This window comes from Mastomys coucha, unplaced genomic scaffold, assembly GCF_008632895.1.
Source record: "Mastomys coucha isolate ucsf_1 unplaced genomic scaffold, UCSF_Mcou_1 pScaffold20, whole genome shotgun sequence".
Taxonomy (NCBI): domain Eukaryota; kingdom Metazoa; phylum Chordata; class Mammalia; order Rodentia; family Muridae; genus Mastomys; species Mastomys coucha.
This window is the reverse complement of record NW_022196903.1, coordinates 38,545,737-38,562,727: the sequence shown is the minus strand read 5'-3', so window position 1 is coordinate 38,562,727 and position 16,991 is coordinate 38,545,737. Positions and strand designations below refer to the sequence as shown.

At 37.3% G+C, this 16,991-nt stretch overlaps 1 protein-coding gene across 2 annotated transcripts in view; it reads left to right on the top strand.

The window, feature by feature from the left end:
- The window catches only part of Tpk1 (thiamin pyrophosphokinase 1), a 364,719-nt gene that overhangs the window by 46,730 nt on the left and 300,998 nt on the right, over positions 1–16,991 (top strand). The window contains exon 3 of one of the 2 annotated variants that reach the window (XM_031381704.1): positions 16,757–16,828. The exons of the other annotated variant lie outside the window; for it this stretch is intronic. Coding sequence (XP_031237564.1) covers positions 16,757–16,828 — 72 coding nt within the window. The remainder of the gene's footprint in view (positions 1–16,756; positions 16,829–16,991) is intronic. 2 annotated transcript variants of the gene reach the window in all.

The window sequence follows — 16,991 nt, the reverse complement described above, 5'->3', positions numbered from 1 at the left end:
ATGAAGTAGCCGTTATTTTAGCTGTGTACAGAAGTTACCAATCATGGACAATGACCTGTCTTTAAAATACTGTAATTGTGAATGATGTTGTTTTAGTTTTGTTTGTAAAGAGCTGTTAGGAATTTATGGTGGTGATAACTGGCATTTATTGAGACATATTCCATGGCTCCACTCATATGCACATATTTTGACTTGGTAGTTTATGATGTGAACACAAGTGTCTTGTGCTTTATGGAGTGGTTGATATTGTCTCATAGCAGAAAAGCAAATGTGCTGTGAGGTTCAGCAGTCTTTTTGACATAGATATGTGTTTTCCTCTCACAAGTCTGAATATGTATTCCTCTGACATGTTTACTATATCTGTAAACCACTATATTCTTATACACTGCAGAAATATGACTTCTCTAATATTTATCTCATGCCGATGTGATGCAGTATTTATAACATAAACTGAAGGCATAGATCCTAAGAAATATTAATGTTCCACATCAAAATGGGAGACTGTTATTAGTGCCTTTTCTAATTCTTATATAGTGTTGAAACAAAAGTCTTTCTTGGATAATTTTCTGTTATTCCTCAGCTCTGTGTTCACTCTGCTCAAATTCATACTCTTGCTCATGTAACGCATTAAAAACATAGAAAGTTCAATTTAATGACAAAGGTAAAATTGGATATTTAGTAAGTATAATAGTTCTGGGTGAGGTGGATGTATAGATGAAGAGTGGAGTACATTGTTTAATAGATATTTCTCCGATGAGCTGTCTAAACATAGGATTTTTGTTATATGGTAGTAGTGGAAAAAAGAGGGCTTATCTTCCTTATTCTGGTGTATTTTTCCTTTTTAAAAGGTTTTATGAAGCTCAGTCTTCTGCCTAAAAGTATGGTGTGTGTGTGTATGTGTGTGTGTTGTGATGCTAAGTATTTTAAGAAGTATGGGTGAATTTAACAGTGCATGCAACATAACAGTTGGTTAGCTGAAGTTCATGGCTGTTGGTAAAAGGGATTTGACACCTGAATCCCAGGTGGGTCAGTTTATTGCTGCAGTAGCAGTAGCCAGAGGGTAAACATCTGGACCTGTTTTCTTAGATGTTATCTCCTGAGGAATGATGTGAAGAGGGTCACATGACAACTTTGGGAAGCATGAAAGAAACCCAGAGCTTATGAGTCTCAATTTTTATAGTGAAAGGAACCCAATCAGAACATATCATTTTAAGGGGCTTTTACTCAGATATGACTCCTATAACTTACAAAATTCCTTAGAAAGATGATCTTCAACCACAGCAGCAAACACCTCACACAGTGTGTAGAGAAAGACCAGAGAGACTCTTGGAAAACTAAATCCCAGCAACACCAACATTTGCTGCTGTACTGCTATGGCTCCTGATGAATTCTCACACAAATACCCCACCCTTGTCAATCACACTGATTAATCATATCACAAGAGATTCTATTCTAATCTATTTAGTTTTCTCAGAAAATATTTGAAGCACTACCAGAAAAATTCCAAGCAGCAAGTAAAGGCCAGCTTGTAAGAGGATGCTGGTGATACCGGAAAACATACAAGGATGATGTAGTGAGACTGAGGCTGGCCAGATCTCTGGGATGGAGTGTAGTGAGTGGGCTTTGTCCACATAGAGATATCATGTCTACATTCAGTTCTGTGTTCTTTCAGAGACTGAATGGCTGCAGCAGCCCTGTGGACATGAGGTTGTGAAGGAGTTAAGCAATTGGTGTAAAAGATTTCTATAAACTGAGGGCTACAACAGTCAGTGGTTTTGCTTTAAGCGTTGGAGTGGTAAAAATATTGTTTATTGCCTATTTCCAATTTGTTTACTTTTACGTTGATCTCTGTAGATGTTTGAACAAGAGTGTCCCTTACAAGCGCTGGTTTTTGAATACTAGAGCACCTACATGGTGGTATTGTTTGAAGGCTTAAGAGGGACATATGTCAATGGGGTCAGGATTTCAAAGCAAAATCCTACTTCCAATTCATACTGTTTGCCTTATGTTTGTGGTTCCAAGATGTGAGCACTCATCTCCCGACTCCTGCTACAGTGCCTGCTCTGTGCTGCTGTGCCTTCTTGTGAACTGTAAGCCAAAATAAACTCTTCATTCTTTCAGCCTTAGTCATGGTGTTTTATCACAATAAAAACTAATCCAATCACTCTCTGTATAGTCTTCTTTCTTTTCTTCCCATCCTTCATTTGCAATTATAATGACCTTACTCTCTCATAGCACTCATTAGCATGTCTCTCCCTCAATCCCTGGGTATTATCTTGTGATGGTCTATATTTCTGTAGTAGTTTTTGTATATATTTGCATATGTTTTATATCTGTAGGCCCTGGTTGGCTTTTTACATTTAGCAATGAAAGGTTTCTTTGATTAATTCAGACTTATATGGCTTTCCATTATTGTCATATGACTTTTTATATAAAGAAAAATTTCCTAAAATCCATCTTCAAAAGTTCTTGTCACGTGGTTAGTGTTAATACATTTTATAGGACATATAAATTTTTATTACTTACAGTGGAGTATTTGAGAAGCTACCATATTAAGAGCCAGAATGTGTTTCAGGTACCTAGCATTTCTCCATAATCTTTTAAAATAACTTGAAAAATTGAACAAATCAATGTTACAGTTACTTTTATTCCAATATATTCTAAGGTTTTCAAAAACAGTTGGTGGTAATTATACATTGAGGAATGGGAGTTATTTCACTCAATTGGTTAATGTCAATTTTGCTAACAAAACAAAACAAACCCAAAGATTCACTTTCATAAATGTGCTGACTTTGCCATGAAGTCAGTTGTGTGTATGTGTATGTACGTGTGTGTGTGTGTGTGTGTGTGTGTGTGTACAATGCTAGAAAAGCAGTCTTAGCCTCAGTTTAGCCTCAGCCTAAAAATAATTTAAAATACTAATTAATAGTTAAATAATATTTTATAAAAATCTTTTGCAATAGTGGAAAATTCAGGTATTTAAGTAATAAGATCTTTAAATGATTAAATCAAATTGTTCATTATCTCTGAGATTTCTAGGAAAAGAAAAAGGTAACTTGCCTGCTATCTTAGTTCTTAACGAGGAGCCTTATAACAAGAGACAGACAAGAGAGGGATAAGCAAAAGTCTACTGACTTTTATATCTTTGTACATGGAAAAAAACTCAAGGAAAGTAACTGGCTTAGCCATTAGGTTTGTATCTTATCTTCCACCAAGTACAATAGGCTTTAGAGATAACTTTTATAATAGAAAAAGGCCTTCATTCTCTAAGGATGCAAATTGTGGGAATGCAGAAGGGAAACTGATGTTAGTATGAACAATTTAGTGAAGCCTGTTAGCTATATTTCTCAGGTGCCAGCTTCAGGATGAAAAAAAGACTATGGTCATCTTGGATGTTTAGTGTATTGTTCTTTCTCATTCAGAGTGTAGGAGAACACCCTTTCATATTTAGAAATTAGTGTCTTACAGCACTTACTCCATAATGCAGGATTTTGGAGTGGATAACATCCTATGTCTTTTCTGCATCTTTAAAGTTTCTTGTTTTAAGGGACGGCATATTGTACTGCTGGTACATCAGTATGTGCTGATGGTTTTAAATTTTCATATATTTTATTGATTATAAACCATCATGTATTTTCATCATACTCTTTCACTTCCTTCCCTGTCTTCATGTTCTCTCTCTCTCTTCCTTTCTCTCTCTTTCTTTCTCTCTTTCAAAAAATGAAGAAGTGTAAAGTGACAAAAAACAAAACAACAAAAAACAAAATAAATGTGAGTGTGGTGTGCAGACACACACACACACACACACACACACACACACACACACACACCCTGAGCATGAGCCTGCCTTGGAATGCAATTGAAATATTGAGTGTCACTCTATGGGAGAAAACTGATTTTCCCTCTCCTAGCAGAGATCAATTGTAAATAGCTTCTTGGGGAGCAGTGGAGTTTTGTGTCACCTTCTTTTTTTTTCCTGCTGGGATTGTGTTTATATTGAACTAGTGCAGATCTTATTCAAGATGTTACCCTCTCTGTGACTTTGTATGTGCATCGGCTCTGCTGTGTCTAAAAGATATTTTTTCTTGGAGTCATCTACAAATCTTGTTCTTAAGATCTTTCTGCTTTCATTTCCTCATAGACGCTTGAGCCTTGAAGGGAGGGGTTTGGTGACATTATCCAATTTTGAACTAGAATCCTTAAAAGTCTTCCACTTTCTCCACATTGGCCTGTTGTGGATCTCTGCTGATTTCATCCATTGCAGGAATCTTCTTTGATGTGGGCAGAGTGAGGCTCAGATCTATGGGTATAGCAGTATGCCATTAGGAGTTATTTTATTGCTATTTTTCTTTAGCAGAATAATGATATTAGGTTTTCCCCTTAGTCCATGAGCTATCTAGTCTCAATCTCTTGGCTGGTTTTGCTTTCAGTCTCATGAAAGTGGGCCCTAAATTCAGTTCAATCAAAAAGTATTTGGTTATTCTCAAAAGATCTTTGCAACTATTGCACCAGTACATCTTGCAGTCAGATTGCTAATATAGGTCACAAGTTCATAGCTGGAAGACATTGGTGATTACATTTCTCCTCAGTAGCATGAACAGTAGTACCTTCTAGCACTACAAACATTTGTCTTCAGGGATAAATCTTCTAGCTGGCCAGTAGGTTGATTTTTCCATGTCTGATGACACAAGTAAGTGATGTCTTCAGCAACAGAATCTTACTCTCAAGTTGTGGGGGATAGCCCTATTAAGCCCTATAGCTTAATAGGTTGTAATGGTTGAGCTTGGTAATGGGACTTCTTTGACCAATGACTCAACATGATAACATGATGAATCCCATTATTGGTACTAAGGGTTTTTGTTGTTTGTTTATTTTGTTTTTGATAGCCTCAGATGTCTAGTTGGAGCATTGTCTTCTGAATTATTTGGTCACTCCATTTAAAGTCCTTTCATATATGTATATTATTTTAGGAATCTTCTAGAGTTTTCTTTCTTTTTTTTTTATTTTTATTTTTTTATTTTAGATATTTTCTTTATTTACATGCGAATTTCTCCATTCCCAGTTTCCCCTCCAAAAAACAAAAAAACAAACAAAAACAAACCCCTGTTGCCTCCCCCCTCCCCATGCCTGCCACTCTGCCCTTTTCCACTTTCTGGCCCTGGCATTCCCCCACACTGGGGCACAGAACCTTCACAGGGCCGAGGTCCTCTCCTCCTATTGATGATCGATTTTGCAATCCTCTACCATACACATGCTGCTTGAACAATCAGACCCCTCTATGTGCAGTCCTTGGTTGGTGGTTGATACCCTGGGAGCTCCGAGGGTACTAGTTAGTTCATGTTGTTGTTCATCCTAAGGGGCTGCAAACCCCTCAGCTCCATTGGTCTTTTCTCTAATTCCTTCACTGGGGACCCTGCACTCAGTTCGATGGATGGCTGTGAGCCTCTACATCTGTGTCAGTCAGATACTGTCAGAGCCTCTCAGGAGATAGCTATATTTAGGCTGGCTTACCCTTCCTTCAGTCTCTGCTCCATAGTTAATCTCCGCAACTCCTCCCGTGGGTATTTGATTCCCGCTTTTAAGAAGGAATGAAATGTCTACCTTTTGGTAGAGTTTTCAATATGGCTTTCAAAAGGCCTTTAACATTAGTTTTCCCACCCCATTTTCCCTTTAGCCATCTCTCTCATTGCCCTGTTTAATCCCCCTATTCTAATTTTACCTTTATCTCTTCATGACACTATATCCTGTTTCTCCTTTTGTAGAGAATCCCCTAGACTTTTTTCTAGCTACAACTCTGTGGTTAATCAAAATATAATGCACAGATCTAAAATTTAAAAGCAAACATCCACATATAAGAGAAACACATAGCGTTTGTCTTTCTGAGTCTGGATTATCTCATATAGGATGGTTATTTCTAGCATCATGCATTTACCTGAAATTTTCATTTTTCTTAACAGATGAATAATATTCCATTGCAAAAATACACCTCATTTTCATTATCAATTCATCACTTGATGAACATCCAGGCTCTTTCCAATTTCTGGTTGTTATTAATAGAGCAGCAATGAATATGGATGAACAAGTGTCTCTGTGCTGGGAAATAGAGTAGTTTGATTATGTGTCCAGGAATGGTATAGCTAGGTCTCCTGATGGGTCTATTTTCACCTTTTTTAGGGAACCATTACACGGATTTCCATAGTACCTATGCAAATTTACTCCCACCCTAGGAATAAATAAATGTTTCTCTTTCCTCACATGAGGTCCCATTTTATTAATTGTTGGTTTTAATGCCTGTGCTTTCACAGTCCTGTCTAGAAAGCCATTTCTTGAGTTCAAATAAATTCACTATTTTCTCTCATCATATTCAGTGTGTGCACTTACACTGAGGTTCATGGTCTATATGGAGTTGAGTTTTGTACAGGATAGTAGAGTTGTGTATATTTTTGTTTGTTTACATGTAGCTATCAGTTTGACCAGCACCGTTTGTTGAGTATGCTATCTATTCTTCAATGTATATTTAATTATGTGTGTGTGTATGTATCCATGTTATAGATGTGTGGAGTGTTCAGTTCTGTTCCATTGACCTACATGTCTGTTTATTATGACAGTACCATTTTTATTACAATAGCTTAACAGTACAACTTGAAATCTGGGATGATACTGCTAGGAATTCTTTTACTATTCAGAATTGTTTCTGTGTTCTCTCTCTCTCTCTCTCTCTCTCTCTCTCTCTGTCTCTCTCTCTCCCTCTCTCTCTCTCTCTGTGTGTGTATGTATGTGTCTCTCTCTCTCTCTCTCTCTCTCCTTCTCTCTCTCTCTCTCTGTGTATGTGTGTGTATGTCTCTCTCCCTCTCTCTCTCTCTCTCTCTCTCTCTCTCTCTCTCTCTCTCTGTCTCTCTGTCTCTTTCTCCTTCCCTGCCCCCCCCCCATGTGTGTGTATAAAATCCTATCATCTGCAAATAAGAATACTTTGACTTTTTCCATTCTCTTTTGTGTTCCCTTGATCATCTTCAACTCTTCTATTATTCTGGCTAATACTTTAAGTAATATATGGAGAGAGTAGACAGTTAGCCTTGTTCCCAATTTTAGTGGAAATGCTTTAAGTTTCTCTGTGCTTAGAATGATGTTGGTTGTAGGTTTGTTGTAAATTACCTCTATTATGTTGAAGTTTTCCCTTACATCATAGTGTTTTCAGTATTTGTAACATAAAAGGATGTTGGATTTTGTCTAAGGCTTTTCAACATCCAATGAGATTTCCTTGTGGTTTTTGGTTTTTCAACCAAACTAGGGGTATTCTGGCCATAGCCATAGATGACAGTGAGTCCAAATGGGACGTGGCTTGGGGGAGGGGCTGAGTCAGATTATGTTTTTGGACCTATATATGTTAGCAGGCAGGTGGACCGGTAGCCAGATGTATAAAATGATAGTAGTCCCGAATGGAAGGAGTGGGGGTGGGTCCAGAAACTCTTTCGTTTAGCTTTTCCACATGTTTCTAAGTGAAATTTCACAGATGTCCTGAAATAGGACATCAGCCATCCCCGTTATGAAAGGGAAGCCTAGAGGCTTGCAGAAAGACTTTGATAGGAAACAGTCTGGCTTTGTACAGCAGCTTTCTAATGTTACCTTAGGCAAGTAACTTTTCTTTTTAAGCCTTAGTCTTCTCTGTGCCCAAATAGAAAAAAAAAAGAATAGGATTCCCCTATGATTTGTCGGGGGCAGATGGAAGAGTGCCTCTACATTACTTTGTTGTACAAGTTTTTGTTTTTATTCTTGTGTTTACTGATGACTGGCGGAGCCTCTACACTGCTCCAAGCAGTAAGATACATCAGGGAATAGAATTTCTCCCATTGAGTTTCCGTCCTATAGGGTAACTTGTTACTGGATGCATAGTAATGTATAAGTAATTAATGTATAGCAAATAGTTTATGTAACAGTGCACTATAGTGTAATAAGGCAGTAGGTTTTTCTTAATTTGAGGCTACCAGTGAGGAAAAAGTTCTAATTACATCCTCACTGGCCCCTGTCTTGAGGTTTCTCTTCACCAGAGCTCAGAGGAAGTAAGTGTCTGGATAAATGACAGCTTACTATGTTAGTACCGACTCGGATTATGTTTTTTATCCAATGCTAATAGATAAATCCTTGGGCTTTGTGCACTCCCGAGCAGACATAATTTTCTTCTTTAGACTTCATTCATAGTCTTCTACATAAAGAATTATAAGTTTGTTTTAGGGATTTATAATTTCAGAAGCTCCTATGCAGACTCATAATGCTCAGGTACATGAGCTGATTAACTAGAAGTTAAGAGTTGTTTTATTTTAATGTAAATTAAAGCATACCTTGACCTTACCCTAAACAATAAGGCAAAACAGATTTAAAATGAAATACATTATTTGAGTCTTTCAGCTGAAATGAGGATAAGAGGTGGCTGGTGATCATTACTTAAAGTGGATGAACTGCATTTTTCTGTGTGGTTAATATCCTTCTCACTAAAATTTTTTTGTCACTTTGTAAGTATATGAACAATGTAATGTATTGGGGGGTGTGGGTGGGTGTAGCCGTTAGCATACTGTACTTCGTCATTTGAATACTCTCATTCTTTAAGTAAAATGGGCCTCCTGTCAGCGTTCTTCTGTGGAGGCCATGATTTCCCCTCTGTGGTCTCTTTAAAGTTGGCACATTGAGTCTGCTGTGTTTAGTCTTTGACCACACTGAATCCATGAATCTCACTGGATCCAAAAAATCAGTCTGTATATCACCAGCCTTGTTATGACATCAGTGGGGAATCATAGCTTTCAAATGATAAATATCGGTGACAAACATTCTTTGCTAATAGTTGGTGTTTTAACTGGACACCATTATCCCACAAGCTTCAAATTATTTATATACCTTTTACAGCTCATAAATACTCATGATGCTGGTGTAGCCTAGTAGCACATGTACCTTAAATACTGGCTTTAATTGCATCTGTGGTGCCACTAATGTAAGTTGCCCCATTAGTTTATACAACACAAGAAGGAATGAAACCTTAACTAAGCAGTCGGTGCTGAGCTGCCAAGCACATTCGGAATGCCTCAGGATACATTCTGTAGATGGTGAAATGTGCAAAAACATTCATTTTCAAGTTAGTGAGTAGAGTCACATCATGTCTTCTAATAACTCTAAGGGACAAAATGAAGGCTCACTTTGCATTTGTTTTCCTTTTCTTTATATGTGTTTTGGCAGGTGTGCTCCTGTGTATTAGTAGTACAAGCTGTCATGTAGCAGGGCGATGTGCACCACACAATGACCCTGAGCACATAGTGGCTACATAAAGAATATACAAACAAGGCAGAGGGATGTTGAGAAGTAGTGAACTATATTACCCATAAAAATTATAAGGGGTTATTTCATTTTACTGAAAAAAACTAAAGTATCTCTGTGATCCTGTGGTCCTTCTTTTGTGCTTGGATCATTTCAGGTGTTTGTGGATGGAGGGATGCTGATAAGGCAGAGGTCAAATGAAAGGCTTCCAGGCACTGGCATCAATTGGTATTTTTTTTTTTTTTTTTTTTTTTTAATAATTAACCTTCCCTGAAAGTCTTAAGAATACTTTACTCTTCTCCCTAGAGATCCGGTGTGTGGTGTGTGACTTTACAAGAATGTCACGAACAGAAATAGAATTCAGTCTGTAGATGACTTAGAACTGGACCATTTGATTCTCCGAGGGAGGGATTCCAAATTGAACCTGCCATAGCCTGCCATTCATCTTTCTTCCCTATTTACCTTGCTACCTATTTTAAGATTGTTCCCATTCCTACAAGGTGTAGTGTTATTTATAGCCAAGTTTGTAAGGGACAAAAGTCTTAAAGCTTAATTGGAAAGGAGTTCAGAATACCCTTCCTTACATTACATAGTTTTGTTTGTGTGTACATGTACCTTTTCAGTTTTGCAGCACAGTTAAAAGCACAATGAACAAGGGACATTTAGAATTCATGTTAGAAAATAGTTCACCTTTTCCCAGGTCCTAGGCTGCTTTTTGAAGTTAGTAGGAATTACCAGATTACACTTTATGTATGTCTAAAGGTTATAAAATGTTGACCAAGAAGTAGCTCATTAATGTAGATGAGGATCTAATGATACAAGGAGAGTAAGATGTCTTCAGGTTTGGAAGCTAACTAGGACTGTGTTGGGGAGATGATTACATTTGCTGTAGGTTTGCTTCCTCAGTGTTGCTAGAGCTCTTTGTGCATTCAGTTAACTCTCCATTATGATGTTCCATTGTATTGTAAACTCAGAGATGTTAATGACAATCTCCAAGTATCTCAAAGGCATATAGCTAATGAGTTGACACAGCAGGGATTTAAGTGATTGCAGACTCCATGTTCTTTTACTGTTCCTGTTTGTTTACTTTCAAGGCAGAATTTCTTTGTGTATCCTAGGCTGTTCTTGAATTTTCTTTATAGACCAGGATAGCCTTATGTAGAGCTCTATTTACCTCAGAATTAAGTACTGGGATTCATGTAGTGCATCACCACACTGGGCTAGCCACATATGTGTATTCAGTGAAGTGTCCTGAAGTTTATTCAAGACAGAAAAGAAACCAAGAATGAGCACATGAAAAAAAGTGAAGGTACCTAGTGTGTCAGTTGAATGGTAGGCAGCTGCTGGAGTGGAGTTGGAGTAGTCTGGAAGCCTAATACCTAACATGGCCTGTCAAAGAGAACATTCCATTCAGTATCCAGTTCAGCTTTTGTTCTGTATTATTGAGCAGCTCCTGAGTACCAGGCAGTCTGCAGGGTGCTAGGGAATGAGAAATGAGCACATGTACTTGCATTTGAATGCTAACTCTGATAAATAATGATGCTGGTGAGTTTCGTTGTAATCTTCTGCTTCATTTCATTGCTCAGAAGATACTTTTTAACCTAGCCCCTATGCAAACTTTCATACTTTTGAATTCTCTTCATTTTCAAGTGTGTTTAAATGTATACACTCTGGTCCACTTATATCTGAATATTCATTTGGTTACTTGATCCTCAGGTAGTAGCATTGAGAGGTAAGCATTTGAGGAAATGTTTTTGTTCTCATGGGGACTGGTGTCCCTATAGAAATGGCCTGCTAGACTAGATTTGCCCCTTCGGCCATGTAATACAGTGGTAATTATCTCTCACGTCTCTTCCTTTCACAGGGGAGAAGACAGTCACAGGGAATCTGAGAAATCAGATTCCAGATGTTGGCATCTTGTTCATTATTCTTCCAGCCGTAGGTTAACTCAGAAACCTATGGAGACTGTGACATTAACAAAATATACTTTAGTTCTGGACTTCTTGCCTTATGCATATGATTCTTTATATCATGAACTAGGTAATCAGAATTCATCCATCATTTAGTCTCCTGAATTTTTGCCTATAAAAATTCTTTTTTAGAGAAATTGACCAAAAACCACTATGGTTTTATCTAGAAGTGCTTTAAGCTCATAATAATGTGCAGTGCAAGGACTGTTGGAAATACTCTGAAACTAGAACTATTCATTGTTTCATTTCTTTTTTCTCTCAAACTGAAAGTCTTAATTGGTCATAATTATATGCAGAATAGCTTCAGTTGATTATATTTTAATTATAAATATTGAGGTGACTTTTCAGTAAAATAACTTTTAAGAAATATTTTAAAATGAAAGAAACATTCCCTATTTAATAACTACTTGCTTTCCATGATGTTGTGTGTGGAACCTTAGAAGCTTTGGAGGCTATCTATTTGCTAAACTGTCCTCACTAAAACTTACCAACACCAAATAGAATGCCTAGAAAAAGCATCGTCCTCTGATCCAGGAGTAGTCTGGTTTGCCTTCCTTCTTTCTACTGTTCATGATTGCGATTCTTTTTTGTGTGAAGGTGTGCGTGCGTGCGTGCGTGCGTGTGTGCGTGCGTGCATGCGTGTATGTGTGTGTGTGTGTGTGTTTGTGTGTGTGTGTGTGTCTAGAAATGGTTGGGATATAGGAGTGGCTATCTCTGGCTATCTCTGTGTTTGTTTGCTAACTTCATTCTAAACTCATAGTTTTTGTCTTTAGGAAATCTTCAGATTTTTGGGCCCAGTTGACAACATATCAAAAGTGATGTGATGGACTGTAATTTCATAGGACTTTATGATGAACCCTTAGGGTTATAGCATTTTGTCAACAGTTTGCTGGAGAGTGATTGATTTTCTTGATTGACAGGAAACATGGTTTATTATGGTTCAGATCATGGAGGCAAGGAACTGTTGATGGAGCTGTGAATTCTATCAGGACTTCAAGAGATGCCAGTATGCTTACATGAAGAATTAAGCTTCATTCATTTCAGTTATTCAGTGAAAATGGTTACTCGGAACAAGAATATCACTAGTCATTGCAAAAGTGAAGAAGAAAACATTCTATAGGTAGCCTTCTTTCATAGCAAGAAAGATTGAATACTTTGCCAGCTTATGTCCTCTTCATCCTACTTCCTACACAATAGAATCTTACTAATCGTAACATATTACATACATTCATAGCCTATATGGATTCTCGTGAAAATATATTCAGTTGTTTTGTCTGTAGTGGCATCGAGTTTATAGTAGCTATACATAGTCAGGGTCATTTCTGCTGCATCACTGAAGGTAAGGCTTTCAAATGGAAATTGATTTAAACCTTTTCAGATCCGTTTACACTTTCAACCTGAAAACTTGAGTGATAATAACCAGCTATATAGCCAAATTTATAGGACTGAATGCATATTACATGGATTCCTTGATATCTTAAGTAGGTGTTAAACACATATTTAGCTTAAAAAGTCAATTTGTTTTCAATGCAAATATCTCCTAGCTCTTACTGAGTAGCTGCTCTTCTGTGGCTTATCTCTGGTTCTTAGAGAGTCGTGAGATGTAGTGAGAAGAGCACCACTTAGCTGTGTGAAAGCAAGATGAGTACTAGTTGCTCTTTCCTGGTGTCCTCTCAGAAACACTTTATGGACTATTCATTTAATAGGGCTGCTCAGGGCTTCAGGATGTAGGCAGACAGAACTATTGCTTTTAAAAGGAAGTAGTTTCATTCTGTAAGGAATTATATTAGGGAAGCATCCAAAGGACAGAATATGGACAAATTAGACAGAGTCCTTGTTTATTAAAGAAAGTATCTGGAACTAATTTATTACATGTGGATGTAAAGTCTGTGTGGGAAGGACTACTCATCAGATTTATTGAGTGCTTACTGTGTATATAGCCTTGTATGTAATGGATTCAGCAGCTTGTGTTCTGGAGTAGGGAAATATTACCAAAAAAAAAAAAAAAAAACAGTGAATGAATGTTTTGTTAATTTATTTATTAGGAAGAACAAGGCAGGTTCAGAATGCAGGCAAATATGTGATGGAGATGTTAGCATTTACATAGGCGGGACAAGCAACTTCTTGGTGATTCCTATACAGGACTGTAGGTGTCAGCATGAATGACAAAGCAGGATAAACCAGTTATTTACTCTCCCCTGAGACAGAGATGTCTTGGGCAAGATGAAAAGGTATTGTTAACTATTGGGTTTTATAATACATGGCAACTGTAGGCTTTGGCAATGATTGCTTCAGATGTTGGAAGATAAACCCCCTTTTAAAATTACATTTGCTTAGGACATTGCATTCAGGTGAAGCTGGAGGTGATAGAGGATAGAGTGACTTTATTGTTTATTAACAATACCATGGCACCTTAGAAATGGAAGGGTAACTATTTTTATTATGTAAGGAGAGCACACCATCACTTCACACTGGGGGAGGGCAGGAAAGACTCTCCCAGAAGTGTGTTTATACTACTCTTTGTTACTTTTCTTATATTTGACTTATCCATTCTTTATAGTCTATTAGTAATTCAATTATTTTAATGGACTTTGGTATAGAATATTTGTTCAGAGGTTTTCATAGTTATGCTTCATCTACATGTAATTTATTTTCTCAGACAGCAGGCCTTAAGAACAATTAAGCTACTTTTACCAGTTTCTTACAAAAGAGCAGCACTGAGAGACAGGGGGAGAGAGGGCAGTCTTATTGGGACAGTTGTAAAGAGACAGATTAGAGAAAAAGAACAAGGTAGGCACAGGTGAAGACAGAGTAAGCTAAAGAATGAGAAGGAGCCAGAAGATTACCACATATTGCCAAAGTTAGTGTGAGGCCAAGCAGAACAATTCAGTCAGAATCTGAAAGAAGCCAATCTGAGTAAGTCAGCTTGGAGAGGAGCATTGAGCCAGGACAGTTGAGCTGACCAGCCAGCCAGAAGCAAGAAAGAGCTACAAAGGGTGAGCTTATTCAGCAGAATGTCTGAGGTTGAAAACATTCTAGGCCTAGATAAGATTGTATGGAGGTTAGAAGCTTCTAGGACAAGGCCTAAGTTAGCAAACAGAGGCAGTAAGTCTCAGAGATGACAAATACATCAGGCTAATAAAATATACTTGTACTGCCCCTACCCATCCCTCCCTTCTCCTCCTCTGATGTGTTTCTGTCTTCATCTGTCAGTATAATTTGATTGCTTGGTGTAAGCCTCAACAGTTTGATGCTAACACCTAAGTGGTTGTTTTATCTTGAAGCTTCCTTGTCACCTGTCACCAAGATTACAATTAAAGTCTGCATTCTCACATATCTTCCTTTTTAAATTGTATGTTATATACATATTTTGTTCACTGAGGTCATCAGGGTCCCTGAAATTAGAATTAAGGACAGTTAATGAACTTCCATGTGGGTGCTGGGAAGTGAACACTGGCTCTCTATAAAAGTGGCAAGTGTTCCTCATTGCAGAGCCTTCTCTCCAGCTCCAATGAGGACAGTTTTTTCAGCACTGGTCCACGGTTGTTATCTTTGTTTTTGACTTTCAGACAGGTCTCAGTAGGTGCCTCTGGCAAGCTTGGTTTTTACTATGTAGACCAGACTGCCTTTGAACTAAGAGATCCTCCCTGTATCTATGTGCTTAGTACTGGAATTAAAGATATGTTCTACCACATTTAGTTTGTTTCAATTTAAAATAATTTTAAATATGTATATGAAATACTGAGAAAAACTGAAGTTAAAAATAAAACAATGAAATAAATGTTATAGATATTGTTATTGGACCAGCAGATTGCTCAGTGTGTAAGGGCACTTGTGGTCAAGCCCTGTAGCCCAAGTTCTGTCCTAGGGAACTAACTACATGCCAGGAGCATTCTGACTCCCTCAAATTATCCTCTGACCTCTAACCAGACGCTATACCCTACATTATAAATAAATGAATAGTACTCAACTAAACAAATATAATTTTAAAAGAAATTGTTAAAATAAAATAATGTCATTATTTGCAGTAGCTGTAAGCCACCTTAGTAGATGCTGGAAGCTGAAATCAGGTTCTTTGCGAAGGCAGCAAGTGTTCTTAACCACTCAACATTTCAACTCATTCTTGCACCATGCACTTTATAAGTACCCCAAGTTCAATTTCAATGACATGTTAAATGTTACTGTTAACATTTGTAATATTATTATTAATATCTTATATCATTAGGATACTTTCCTGTTTTTTACTTTATTTTTATTTTTTGAGATTATAGTATAATTCCATTGTTTTTACCTTCGCTGTCCTCTTCCTGAATCCTCCCATATCCCACAACTTCCTTTCTTTCAGATCCATGGCACCTGGTATCTTCACATATTGTTGAATGCAATCTTAATATTACCAACATGTTCTGGCACATATATCCTGTAAACTTATTCTTCTTTGTATCCCCAGGTACATGCATGTAGTTAGTGATAAGATTTGTTGTACATGAGGACATAGCCTTTTCATTACCTTATTTTTTTTCTGTTTCTAGTATTGAGAATGCTTATGACATGGTTTTTCTTATCACCAAGGAATCATTTGGTTTCTGTAACTGAGGAGTGCTTGAAGTCAGCTGACAGATTCCTAACAGCCTCATTGCACTTTTGTTATATTATGCACAGTTCACCATAGGAAGTTCAGAGGTGATTCATTTTTGAGTCCCATCCCAGCTTCAGAAACTTGTTTCTTCTTGAACTTGGCTTGTTTTCCCTTACAAAACAATTCAGAAAATAACATTCACCATGACTTTGTAGAGTGTTGTTTGAAAGAGTTATAAGTATACTTGTAGGGTTTGTGAGAATGTGGTTTTATATTAGAAAGTTCAAAGTAGGGTTGGATGTAGTGAAAAATAATAACATCAGTGAGTTGAATGAATGTGATATATTTATTATCCCTTCACTCCCAAGTCATACCACCAGGTTCCAAAAATGGTAAGGTTTCTAAAACCAGCTGCTAGGGAACTCCGTCATAGCAGTGATAGAAATTTTTTAAGATTGAGAATCCACATTTCATATTATGCAAAAAAGTTTATTATTTTTTTTAACTATAAACTACTTTCATGATACTTTTCTCAGAGAAATGATGTAAGGGAGTTCTGAACATTCTGATCGAAGTGAGTTCCATTGGCTGATCTCTTTAGAATGGAAGGTATATGAGAGTGACATGGAAGGTATATGATGAGAGTGACTACCGTTGCAGTCTAGCTCTGTGTACGTGATCTCTTTAGAATGGAAGGCATATGAGAGTGACTACCGTTGCAGTCTAGCTCTGTGTACGTGATCTCTTTAGAATGGAAGGCATATGAGAGTGACATGGAAGGTATATGATGAGAGTGACTACCGTTGCAGTCTAGCTCTGTGTACATGGAGCTTACGAAACAGACCCAGTTGATGGGTGGGGCTCAGTTCCTCTCTATGTGTATTTTTATCTTTTCCTTTTTCTTTAGGAAACTTGAAATACTGCCTTGTGGTTCTTAATCAGCCTTTGGATACACATTTTCGTCATCTTTGGAAAAAAGGTAATCTTCATTAACATTTAATTGATTTGGGACTGAATAATGTAACTGGCATGTGCCTTGGAACCTAACTGAAACAGAAAAGGTCCTAGTTTGCAGTGTATTCTGTGAGCTAGCCATAGTGTCTCATTTTATTGGATTTCTTTCTTTTTTTTTTTTTTTTTTT